The following is a 13,623-nucleotide window of genomic DNA, read 5'->3' on the forward strand; positions in this document are numbered from 1 at the left end:
GGAACACCAGCTCATAATGCTAAAAAACATAAGTTGTTGACTTGAGGAAGATGTTCCGTAGTTTTGGGAGACGGAAATTTGACCCCTTAAAAGTCCCAGTATCAATCCTTTGGATTTTTTTGTTTGCGGCGCCGTCAAGCGGGATACCAATAGACCCCCTCACATCAAACTTGGACGCTCAAAATCAAGCCAGTGATGTATGGATCAAAACATGTTAAAACGTAAATACGACAGCTTCCGAAAGCGTTTGACAAAAATTGAATAGCTGCATTCAAAAGGGGCTCTAATAGTGAACGTTACCAGTACAACATTACGTGTATGATGTGGTTGCATGTGAGACACTTTCGGAAGGTTTAGCTCCATTTTCACCTTTATCAACTGTTCCGCTTCGCGCACTGTAGCTCTAATATGGGTCTACGTAAAGCCGATCGCAATTGTAGTTTCCATTAGTAAGCTTCACTCATTTCATTTAGAGGGGCAAAAAAATGCTGTTTCTATCATGTAGCGACGCTGGTAAAATTTATTCGTTTGCTTTGCTGTGAACAAGCAGTGTTTTTGCTTCTGATCTGTACGAGATGAGAAGGTAGTCTGTTGGTGTATTTGTTGTTTTGCGGGCTACGACTGTGAATGCGTCTCTCTCGTGTTATTTACAAGCTCGTTACTGATTTTGATAAAATTGGTATACGCTCAAATTTTCACACGGATCTACGGCTTGACGCCATTTTGAAATTCAAGGTAGTAACTTTCTGTTTAGCAATATTCTGTAACCAAATCAATATGGATTGTTTGCAATGGTCTTGAGGAAGATGTTTGGCGCTATTTCGAAATCAAAGAAATTAAAAATAAATAAATTTTGAATCGGCTTTAAAAGCATCTCTAGCTCAATCGGTATGGATATTTTCAATGTCTATATCAGAGGTTGAGCTTTGACGCCATTTTGATATCGAAGATAGCGACTTCCAGTTTACAAAAAAAATCACTATAACGCAATTGAAGTGGTTATTTTCGGAATGGTATTTACAAGTTGTTGCAAATTTGATTCTGATGAATAGGCTGTTATGCTGGCCAAATTTGCTAGAAACATGAAGTGTGTGATAAAAATGTTGGATTGATTAGTACCAGATAAATTTTGGCGAATTTGTGTGTTAATAAAACGGTCATTATTATGTGTATTATAGCAACTTATCTAAATATGACAAAGAAATTGGCTGCACTGCCAACCTCGCTAACTGCATACACTCAACTGTCACAAGAAGGGCAAGATAACCAAAACACGAAATCAGTTGTCTTTTCTTGTCTTACCCAGTCAAAAAGGGCAAGTTGCTGGCTAACGGGGGGCTATTTGCCAACTCGGATGCGCTAATTGCCCTTCTATTTGCCAGCAAATTGCTGGCAATTAGGGGGCTATTTAAAATGCAACATTTGGGCGATTTGCCGCCGTCATCTTTTAGCCGCTCTATCCGCCCTTAAATCGCCCCTAAATCGCCCAGGGAACGCGCCACTTAATCGCTCTTAATTGCCTAATATGAAAATTACAAATATTACTTATTCTCGGATTCATTACCTACTCACATAAACTTATCACTATACTAGGTAATCACCACCAAACTATAGGAAGAATCAATGGTGAAATTGGCATTGCACAACAAAACTTACCACAATCTGACTTTTATTAAGAGTTTAGGTCAGAGATCTTGTTCCACTATACTTACACACGATTCCACAATTTCCCACATTCGTTGGCTAAATGAAGTGCACTAGACAAACAAAATACAAGCGAGAACACGCCAATTGTTTAAAAAAAACTATTTTAAGCTTAAGCCAAGCATGAACCGCCATGTTTGAAAAACGCAAAAACAACCAAGTCCTTTTCAGCCGCCAGAAATTTTTTGTTGAAATCGCCTTTAAATCGCATTCGCAAATTGCATTTGTTCCTAGGGGCAATTAGCACAGGCGAGTTGAGTTAAACGTCAAACTGTTTAAATCGCCTGACCATGTTCGTTTGCATTTTTTTGACCGGGTAGGCTTACCCGGATCTCACTTGACTGGTGCTCACTTGGTAAATTGAAAGCGAATCTATTCATTTGAGAGGAACAAACAAAGGAGTTTGACTATGAATTGCGACTCATTTGAAAGCGACGGTGAGTGAAGAGTCATGAACCGAGCTTCAGATCAACAGCATCTGATGCGTTAAATGAATATGAATGCTACCGTAGACGACTGATTGACTGCGTTCATTTAGTTTCGATTGAATGAAATGAAATTTTACTGCACTGGTCGACGTTTGGCGCTATTTTTAAATAATAAATGAAAGTTTCCGCTTCAACAGAATTCGTCATGATGCAATCCGAATGGATAGTTTCTGAATGAGCTTGACCAGTCGATACCAGAAGTTGATGGTCAAAATTCTCTATAACCTAATTAAAATGGCTAGACGCCAAAGTTCGATGCTTAACACCATTTTCAAATCCAGGATGGCAACCTCCGGTGTAGCAAAATTCATCATAATACTATCAAAACGGGGATCCTCAATATTCCTGTAATTCAATATTCTATGTGTTTTTAACTATTTCGTTAACCAGGTGGTATAGTGAACTATCGCCATAATTGAATTCGATTCCAAAAATAGAGAAAATACGCATGGGGTCAAACACCACATAGCCCCTTGAAAAGACCATAAACATGGTCCGTGCCAAAATTCACAACCATCAAGACACTATCAAATGGTCTCAATAAACCATAAATACAACAACAAATGGTATTTTATATGGGATCTATCGGACCATGTTGATGGTGTTTTCATGGGTTGAACCCATTTCAAACACCCATGTCGAACCCCATGAGCATGAGGGTATTATGGGCTTTTCGTTTGCTCGGGTTGACAATTCTTATTAAATTCCCAAACCACCGAAATGACATCCGACAAACATCCAACAACTGAATAAACATACAACTAATTTGGTTAAATTATTCCGGAAAATTTTCGCACTACTCATTAGATTCAGTGTTCTTTACTAATGCTCCATTCAAGCACTGTCGGATGGTGGTTGCGAGACATTCTACCAACCCCTCACAACATTACTTGAACAAAAACCTCAAACCGGTCTACGAATAATTAGAATTGGGCTCATATCCCATACATGAGAACCGGCATGTGCAGCTCGCAGAAATGGGGACATGGTGCACCATCGTTGCAATCAAACAGATGTATTTTGCCGGTGTCCACTTGGTCTACTCAGAACAGAGTGATATTTTTGATGGAGTTTTGCTGCATGGCCCAGAGCCACGACTCACAATCTGTTGCCAGGGCTGACAGGAATAGTAGAGGTGGTCAGGTTTGGTTTATCCAAATTCTATTTTAGGGTCGAATTTTAGAAGATCGTTGATTTTTTATACCGGTCAAATTGACAATATAAAAAAAACACTGGTTGGGTCAGATCTGGTTTTGACGATCTTAAACATTCCGGGATCGGGCAGAAAAAAAAATTAAACTTGAACATCTCTATCACCCAGGTTTAATTTCGACTCATAGCTCCTTCTAACACGGAAATTTGTCACGAATGTTGCCCTGTGCAATAGAATTAGTTCCCTTTTCAGTCATGACCCATTCATTTGATCCTATTTGCAGCAGCACACTATTGACTATTAATTAAATTACTGGTATCTATGCGAAATGGATTTGGTACTCGACAAAACGTAAATCAATTTCCGTTGAACGGCTTTCGTTCGTTGGTTGGATCATGAGTGTTTTGCACGGAGAATTTGCTTTTCATACGTATTCCAATCCTTATGTTATCCTAAGCGATGATTTCAATGATCTCACAATATTCTTTCTCTACTTTCAGAACGTCCTCTCAACGAATACATATCCCACTACGAAACACTTAGCTACGACCACAAACATCTGCATGCTAGTCACAGTAGAGCGAAAAGATCGGTCACCAAAGATCACCATGTATATCTTAGATTTAAGGCGCACGGGAGAGATTTTAACATTAGGCTAAGACGAGATCTCAGTACATTTAGCGATAAGTTAGAAGTGAGTATATTCGTCAGTTCCTCTCTCCTTTTGAAGTACTAATCAATCTCATTTCATCTCTCGCCAGATACACACCGAAAGTGGTCCAATCGAGGCGGACACATCCCACCTCTATCAGGGCGAGGTCCTGAGCGACCCCGACAGTCATGCGTTCGGTTCCATCATCGACGGAGTGTTCGAGGGTAAACTGATAACGGCCCGGGACAGCTATTATGTTGAGCGGGCGAAGCACTATTTCCCCAACAGTTCCCACCCGGACACTCATCCGTTGCACCACGTGGACGGTCACGACAAACCGTTCCATTCGGTCATCTACAACGAGAAGCATGTGGATGATCCCTACCGGCAGCGGCGGAAAGGTAGGAAATATTCTGACCATTGTTAGTTTCATAATGGAGGGAACGTTTTACTGCGGACCAAAACACTGATGTGGTTTAAACTATCTCTTTTCATGCATTTTTTTTATATGCATAGCAGTTCTGTACCAACAGCCATCACTCTCGTTTCGTTTCGAGACAAGCCTCTTAGCAGGCTATTACCAGCAATTAGTGCCGATTGTAGGTGGAATTTCTTCGCGGTTTGACTGCATAAACGGAGCACTGCGCCGCCCGATTTAAACACTGAATAAATGGACGTCGGTGAATGGTAGTACTTTTACCGGCATTTATCGCGACTATTCAAAAACAGTGGTCCAGCATGAAAATTGCATAACTGGTAGTAGCGCGCGAAAGCCCAGACGAAATATGAGCAGACATAACAAATCGTTGCAAATAGCCAACGGTGGGTTGCGACGATGCAGACTAGGGGCATTATTATTGTACTATGCGGCGTAACGGCATTTGTGGCTATAAGTATAGAGAGATGAATGCAATATTGAGTCATGAAAAATTACCACTAATCCGCCTCAATTGCAAACTTTGTTTGATTACCGCCTTGTTCGCGTTGGAGTTGAAGTCGAGGGTGCTCAGTATTGAATTTTAAATACTGAATCACCTAGTTTGGTGCAGTAGTCAGTTGCAGGTGCCACACAGAATTTGGAACTACAAAATGTAAACCATGGTTCTTTGTTCTGTGCTAAACTCATCAATTAAGACATCTCAAACCATCGAATGGTGCAAAAGACCTGCCATTCGGAACGACCGACACTAGGAAGTCATTAAACATGTCTGCGTTCGAAACGGGTTTCCTCTCGTTGCAGCTTCCAAACCTAATTGGAAATTGCAATGCTTCTCCACTCGGTTTTCCATGAGCCAGAGACTGCTGGCCATTGACAACGGTCCGGTCAAGGGCTCATTCAGAAATGACGCTCGCATCAGTTGTTATCGACTATTTTCCCTTCAATGTCAGTGTCCAACGAATAGAATTTACGGCCACACGAGCTGGACGTACGCATGTTAGTATTAGGACCGTCCTTTTTGGATGATCCCCAAGAAAAGTTGACCTAGATTGGGATTCTTCTTGACTCGAGTCGCACTCGTTCGGTCGAACACTGGTCAAATCTACCGACCGAGATCTGCGGCTGTGCCGGATAGATACAGCACAACAATATCAACCATTTTTTTCCCACCAGAAGATCTCTCGACCCGGGGTGCGGCGACGTCGCACAAGTTCACAAGTTTTTTTTCTCTTCTCTGCACCCCATATTATACGGCCCCGAGCGCCTATGTTGGGGGCACGGAACAAATTTAATCATGATGCATAGTAAAAGGGAGATTCGAATCTAACAAGGTAATCAAAATTGTAAGTGTTATTGGTTGGATTTCCTCTCATCAGAGCAAAAAGGGTATCAATTGGAGGGCGGGATTTCCGTTTCAGGCAGACGACGAAGAAATAAAAACTAACTGGATTGGGAAATCTGAAAGCTGTGATCATGACAAAGTAGAAACTTGGCTAAACTGCAAAAGTTTTGAAAATGATTGCGCCGGAGTTCTTTGGCGTTGGTAGATTAATCTTCCATTAGTTGAAGGATATATTTGAATTGAATTTTACATTGCAAGGCTATTGCTGTGAGTCAGTATTTTTGTTAGTTGTGTTTTTGTTCACTTGTATGGTTCACGTTTAGTTCGAAATCTAGTATAAGGAAGACGACACCTCGAATGTTCTAAAAGAACGCAGAATTTGGAATATTCCTTATGAGTAAATAGCGCAGCAATTTACGGAATATTTGAATATGTTTGATCTTTCTCACATTTCGGTCATAAATCATTTGGATTTTTTCTTGTAGTATAATTTACAAAGTTTAGATTGAACATGTATTTTTCAGACGCCCTGACGTATTATACAGGAAATCAGTAAGGAGATCTTAAAACTATATTCAATTATCCATATTTCTACACAATATTTTCGCGACTTAGCAAATCATTTGAATAATCACCACAAAAAGGGTTTAACATCGGAACAATAGTCATTTCCTACCAGCTAGCGACTTGGATACGTTAACTAAGGTCACTAGAATGTATGCCTATTTTGAGTACAACCTGTAGTCTTTATCAGTGCTCCTATGGCTGTAGTAGTCAGTCAAATTTTTCAAAGTTTTTTTTATGACATCTTACGAGAAAAAGAAGGAGCAAAACCATGCATTTATCACTCATATGAGTAAATAAGTTCGGATAACTCAGATTGTCACATGAATATTTACTAGCACTCACACAACTCCTGCGGATAAATAAAACGCATTATTTCTTCGGATAAATAAATCCACCGGAGCGAATGAGTTTATCAGGGTATCGCTTTTGAGCTCGCTGCTTTGCTGACGTTCATCAATATCATGACACAACAAGTAAATTTTTCTTCGTTGATGGTGTTTTTTGCATTGGAATGTATATTTTACCACTTTCGTTTATTTTTACAAAAATAAAAATAATTATCACCTTATCCGCTGAGAATCAACTGAATTTTATCGGAAAAAATATTCTTACGTTGTTTGTGAAGATGGATAACTTTGCGACTCATATTATCCCGGAAATGTTGGACAACGGATAAGATCCTTCTCATGTAAACTATAGTTATGAACAGTATTTGAATTCAAAATTTAAAATTGAGAACTTTGGCCGAAAGGGAACCAGATTGATTTTTTTTGAAAAGCGCACGGAGTTTCATGAATGATTATCCTCACAGTGCATTATAAAAATTACAAAGTTTCCAGCTTTAGGGAAACGATTCGCTTCGATTCAACTATAGAGCCATTCAACAGATTTGCGGTTTATCAGTATGTCTACACATTTAGCAAAATCTTGTAAATTTGAATCTCCTGACGCAACCTTGGAATTACATCTTGGAGCGGAGCTCTCGATATACTGTTTGGACAGACTTCGTGGCCGATTCTTGATTCACAATACGGGACAATTGCAGGACTAGTGCTATGAACATACTGGTCACTAAGAATTCTTCCTGGCTGAGATTTGAGCATATGACGAGTATCTTTTGAACGCCTTACCCTCTGAACTACCAGATCAAGGAGCCAGACATATACGGGCACTAAAAATGAATATCACGCTGTAAATAACTTAACTTCATTTATTGCTAGGGTTCGCAGTACCGACCCTTTTTAGCGAGAACCGGTACTGCGGTACTGAAGCCCTCAGTACCGGTAAAGTACCGGCACTTTTTAAAAAATCGAAAAAAGCTTCAAAGTGAAATTGAATACTCAAACTGATGGCCTTATCCTCAGATGATTGATTTGTGCTGATCAAAAAACATGTTAATTGTTTTTAATTGCTTCGGAATGGCATGACTCATTTCAGTAGAAGATATTTTTCGTATGCGGCATCTTCTTTTATTTCGAAATATAGGCCACTTTGAAAACAATAACTGCTAAGCAGTGCGACTTTTGTCGACTTCAACAAATGGTAAATGTACGAAACCCTATTAACAACAGTAAATCAAAGCGAGAATGGCAGTAGATCCGAGCATGTTGTTCGCATTTCCTCTTTTGCTTTTCTGTAAATTGGGTCGACCTGCATACCAAGGCTCCTTGCTTTCCTATAAACTATGGAGTTTTGCTGAATTTTCCAATCACCAATAATTACAAATCACCCCAGTTAAAGTAGTGCACCAAGTCTAAATTTGTTAGCTACTAAATCGCTGTTCGTTCTTTTATAAATAAAGTTTTAAGAGCAAACCAAATACGTACATGACTTAAACTACAGTCTTACTACGCGCCACCCAGTGAATAATGGAAACCAATCAGAATGTCGCTAATTAAAAATTCATAGCAAATTTGTATGTCTATTACGCTAGATGTGAATATTTTGAAATTTAGTACAATATCGTTAAAATTTAATTTCGATAAAATAAAGCAAGAATTTAAACACACCGTTCAGTACAACGAGAGCTAGTAATGTTTAACTTCTAGAATTATTGTGATGATGACCCCACCTCATTCCCCCCCAAAGGTGTTAGCTCAACGATTTATCTAGAAGGTAGGGGAACTGGGGGTAAGCCCGACACCCTGGGTAAGCCCGACACCCTACGACCTCTCCTAGATATCAAATTTTAAATCATACAATAATGACATGATATTATTAGTACGATTATTTTAAGCATTTCGATACACATTGATGCCATAAGGATTCATTAAACGTCAACGAAAAAAACAAAACAAGCGAAAGCAAAGTTGATGCGCTTTTGGATGTTATTTTTAGTTGATACATTTTAAGGTTTTACTGACACAAAAGCTTTGAAAATAACCAGTTTTTGTGTCACACATTCTATTCTACTCTCCATATCGTTATTTGTGTGTATTGAAGATAAGTTTGAGTATTTTAATACTGTTAATTGAGCATTTAACAATAATGTGCGCTGTTGGGGTAAGACTGACAGTATTGGGTGGGGTAAGACCGACACGGTGTTTAGATGATTGGGTTCGTTTTTGATTCGATACAAACGACTGGGTATATTTTTTACTATAATTACGTCATGTTAATAATTGAAATACGCGGAAACTATGTTTTTTGTATTTATTTATCAGTATTATCTCAAGTCGACCAAAAAAAATTAAGAATTAAATTGAACGTGATTCATAGTTATATTACAAAAAGAAATGAAAAGTATAATCTAATATGAGATTTTGAAATGATATTGATGAAAAATTTTCATTGACCGTCGGATTATTGATCAACAGTGCTCCGAAAAATCACAACACGAACCGGATAGCTTACTACGAAGCGTGCGTCACTTCTAAGTGAATGAGTCCTAGTAACAGCGTATATAATCTGCTTGCAGAACAGCTCTTCTTCGTTATAATGGCTATACAAGTGGCAATAAAGCTCGAAAGAATTACTTGAGAAAATTCGTACCATAATATAAACCATGCGTTAAACATTATTTATTCATAACACCACGCATTCGAATGTTCTTCCTCTTGCTACGCGATGAAATTACAGAAAGCATGCGTTTGCATCACACATACTCATATACACATAATTGCACTTTATCACACATACACAATACATTTTTAATGGAAAAAAAATGGACAAAAAGAAAGTTCAAAAGGGGGTCGCTCTTGCCCCTTTCGGGTGTCGGTCTTACCCGCAGCGTTTTTAAAATATCATTTTTCTCCATTTTTTGGCAACCAATAATTTTTAATGAATTCAATTTTTTGAAACGCTGGAAAAATTATATTTTGTTAAGAACCACCTAAACAAGGATTATGCACAGAATATACAATTTTAGGAGCTTTGTGGAATTTTCGAAAAATTATTGCGCTTAAGGTGTCGGACTTGCCCCGTGGTCCCCTAATTAATATAATTAAAAGTTATCTTGCAGACCGATATTTTGAAACAGGTCCCCCTACAGAGTCTACATAATTTTCATAAAAAAATTGTATGGTACCGAAAATATCGGTACTGACTTTTGTTCAGTACCGGTATTAGGGTACCAAAAATGGGTCGGTATTCCCGGGATTTTCGGTACCGGTATTACCGGTACCACAACCCTATTATTACTGTGTTTTTCTGGCTGCCAATAAAATATTAGTAAACAATCCTGTTTTTGTATTTTTCTCTGATAGGTGACAGAAATTTCTCCTTGTTTTCTTGGTTCAGTGTCTTTAAATTATTTTTCAAATACAAATGAAAAGTCTCAATTTCAAAGTGTAATGTTGTTTTTATTTAGAAAAAACCTATTTGTGACAGCAGCAACGAAATATGATTTTTTGTGATGAACGTTCGGTAAACGTTCGAGTGCGTCAACAATGGTTTGCAACGTTTCACTCAGGAGATAAAAGTTTGGATGAAAAATCGGGCAGGGGACGCAAGTCTTTTGATATAAAGAATGTACACAGCAAAAAGTGGCCATCGAAAATGTATATTCGCCAAGAAAAACGCATAAGTTAACCAGAAACAATATTTTTATTTTATAGTGTATCTGAAACAGAATGTACAGCATACTTAGTTGTATTGATCTGATGCTTTGTAACCAAAAGTCCGTACCTTCAGCTTGATACTTTCCAACAGATTTTGTACAGTACAGTAGAATAGGGTCAAATAGGTATTGGGGTTTAATAGGTATAGGGCATTATCGTTGCTATGTTATTACAGAGGTCGCTCGTTTTGCGTGAATTAGATACACGTTAGAGAACATCGTTGACGCCTGTCATTTTGTATGTTACCGTGGATCAGCTGTATTAGTTACAGCTTCGTTTATGTTTTCACGCGTTGTTCTGCAACAACGCATTGTCTTTCGTCCCTAGTATAGTACATTAAATTAATATAAAAAAATGTCAAGTGAGTTTTTTCTTACGTTAAATTTAATGCTGAACATGAGTATTGTGTTGGTTTTTCAACACTTTTGATTTTGAAAAAAAATATGGACATCAATATGAAACATACGAGATATTTCGCGTGAGTTAACAATGTAATAATTTAAGGTGCTGTTGAAGTAGATATGCGAAAAAACAACATGATCGAAAAAGAGAAGGAAAAGGAATCCAAAAAACGCTCCGAAGTGCAAACGTGATCGTCGCACAGCTAAGCAACCACGGGAGCCGGAATGCACAACTTCAATTCTACACTCTAGCGATGACGAGGACACTGAAGGAGTCATTCGTAAGTGTAAAGTCAGGCGCAGCTGCTGAAAAAACATGTTTTTCAACATTTCCTTCCGCGGTTTCATGATTTATCACATCATTTGCCACTTCCTCATTTTCATACTCGAATGACGCCAACGGATTGCATTTATTATTTGTGTTATTAATTTTTCAATAATCTGCAGTATTTTTTTGATCATAAAGGTTTCAACTTTGAGGTCATTTGCCTCTTTTTTCGGATTAGAAAAATCTCTTAAGAAAAATTTCTAACCCTATGTGCGGGGTTGGGAATCCAATCCAAGTGAGCTGCGCACAAGGTAATCGACCAGTTTCGCTATGCCCGCCCCTTAGCAGTATATGCAGTATTCGTACTCTTCAAATAAAGGTTGAATCGCTGATTTTCCAGTCGTGTACATTGTTTTATTTAACTAGCGTACCCCCATTTGTTTAAAATCCGCTACACATTGTCCATTATCAATCATTCGAATTTGTTCAACATTGTATCGTACAACTTCCGCGGACACGTTTTTGAGCTCTTATTTTAGTTGTTACGATTTGGAGCAATGCATACTCTAAATGGTTTCAAAATTTTACTTTTTTCGCATTTTGTATGCACAATGAAGACATTTTCACTTTTTTGCTGAATCTCGGACGGAGATATTTGGGTTTTTCTTGAACGTATTTATCACTGCCTGAGTACCTCGTCGACTGTAGATTTCGCAATTTTTAACGATTGGTCATTGTGAAACATACCGGGATTTGCCACTCCTTTGTGCAAAGTTTGTTCATAAACGCGTTCTTGTTTCGACGCCATTTCAAGTAATGGAAGTGACAGACGACAAACTATACATTCCTTGTTATACACATACATTCAACCACAGGTGCAGGTGTTCGTGTACTCGGAGAAGACCTCTGATAGCTACTTTTTGCTCTGTAGATTTGTATAGGTTCGAAATCAATAAATATTTGATGGTGACTGTCGAATTCCATGTCGAGGAATTAATGAAAGGGTGAATGTCAGTCATACAACCATTTGAAGACATGTTTCGCAGGTGTCTAAGGTTTGAGGTGTGTTTCTCACTAGTTAAGCCAAACCTTTCTATTTGCAATTTTCTTCTTTTTCGATGCTTAAATGAACCATGTTTGAAGCAAATTATTACTAGTGAGGAGTAATGAGTCCCTTATAATAATTCTGTGAGCAAACGATAATGATTAGACGCAAATGATGCCGCAGAAGCTGTAGCGAAACTTGATATTCGCGGACATAAGCGACTTTAGTGCATTTGATGGGAGTATAAAAGTGCTGTTTACCATACGTTACCAGGGGCGAAACCAGACCATTACTGCAGAATTGTAAGGGAGAGAGAAAGAGAGAGGGGGTAAGGGTTTTAGCTCGAAAGAAGAACTGTTCTTACCATTTTTTGAAAGATTTGGGTGGAGCGAATTGATCAAAATTTTTGTACATTATAATTTATCATTTCAATAACATTCTGATTTTTTTTTGTCACGAGTCGCTTCGTGACAAGGCTTTTTGTAGAACGTCTCTACACGATTTGCGGTGTTAGCTGCTATTCAAAAACTACTTAACCGATTTCTTTCAAACTTCGTATACACATTATACGTAAAAAATACCTAACCCATACGTTGAGTTTTCGAGATAATTTTTCAATAAAGGTGGCATTTTTCTCATAAGACGGCAAAATTGTTCGTGAAAAATTATAATTTTTATTTCAAATCAGTGAAAAACACCTTAATTTAAAAATTCTCTCGAAAACTCATCGTAGGGGTTCTACGCTCTACAAAAATCTTCGTGACTGAGTCGCTTGTCAATATTTTTGCATAGAAAAATTACAGAATGTTATTGAAAAGAGCAATTATAATCTACAAAAGTTTTGATCAATTCGCTCCACCCAAATTTCTAAAAAACGCAAAAAAGTGTTATATTATTACCTTTCAAAAAGGCAGCCAGCTCTAGTTTGTAAATAGATGCATAATTACAATTCAAAGCATAATAATTTTACCAATGTCTTTCCAACTACCCAATTACTTTGAAATTACTTGAAATAGAACCATTATTTCTTTATTAAAGTTGTAACGATACAAACCACTTTCCTGAATTTATCTAACTAGTAGGAATCACTTTTGCTTAAAAATTAGTTATCAAATGACACTTTTTGGAGGATTTGCCACAGAAGCCCCTGCACCAGTAAAACTGGTTTGATGCAGTGCACAGTGGAAGAAATCCAACCAAAAAGGCAATTAATTGGAAGCCGCTGAAAAAGTATCACAATTTACACACCAAAAGTTGCGGAATTTTTCAGGTAATGAAATCAAATATGTTCACCGCACGCAACTGCGACCGGAGATATGGGGCTTTAAAGATCCGGAATATTACCGGTATTCAACAAATCTGAGGCCTAATTCAAAAGCCGCTGTAAAAGTTCAAATAATTATAACCTTGAAGTTGTGGAAAATTCTAGCGATCAAAATTCAATCAAATTTGTTAACCGCACGCACTTATGACCGGAGATATGGGGCTTTGAAGATCCGGAACATT

General features: G+C 38.0%; 1 protein-coding gene across 3 annotated transcripts in view; it reads left to right on the top strand.

Moving 5' to 3' along the window:
* The window catches only part of LOC131683070 (disintegrin and metalloproteinase domain-containing protein 10-like), a 257,886-nt gene extending 253,447 nt beyond the window's left edge, over window positions 1-4,439 (top strand). For all 3 annotated transcript variants that reach the window (XM_058964894.1, XM_058964896.1, XM_058964895.1), the window contains exons 4-5: window positions 3,846-4,039; window positions 4,107-4,439. In XM_058964894.1, coding sequence (XP_058820877.1) covers window positions 3,846-4,039; window positions 4,107-4,424 — 512 coding nt within the window. In that variant the 3' untranslated portion in view covers window positions 4,425-4,439. The remainder of the gene's footprint in view (window positions 1-3,845; window positions 4,040-4,106) is intronic.
* Window positions 4,440-13,623: the final 9,184 nt, after the last annotated feature.

The sequence above is a fragment of the Topomyia yanbarensis genome, chromosome 2 (assembly GCF_030247195.1).
Source record: "Topomyia yanbarensis strain Yona2022 chromosome 2, ASM3024719v1, whole genome shotgun sequence".
NCBI lineage: Eukaryota > Metazoa > Arthropoda > Insecta > Diptera > Culicidae > Topomyia > Topomyia yanbarensis.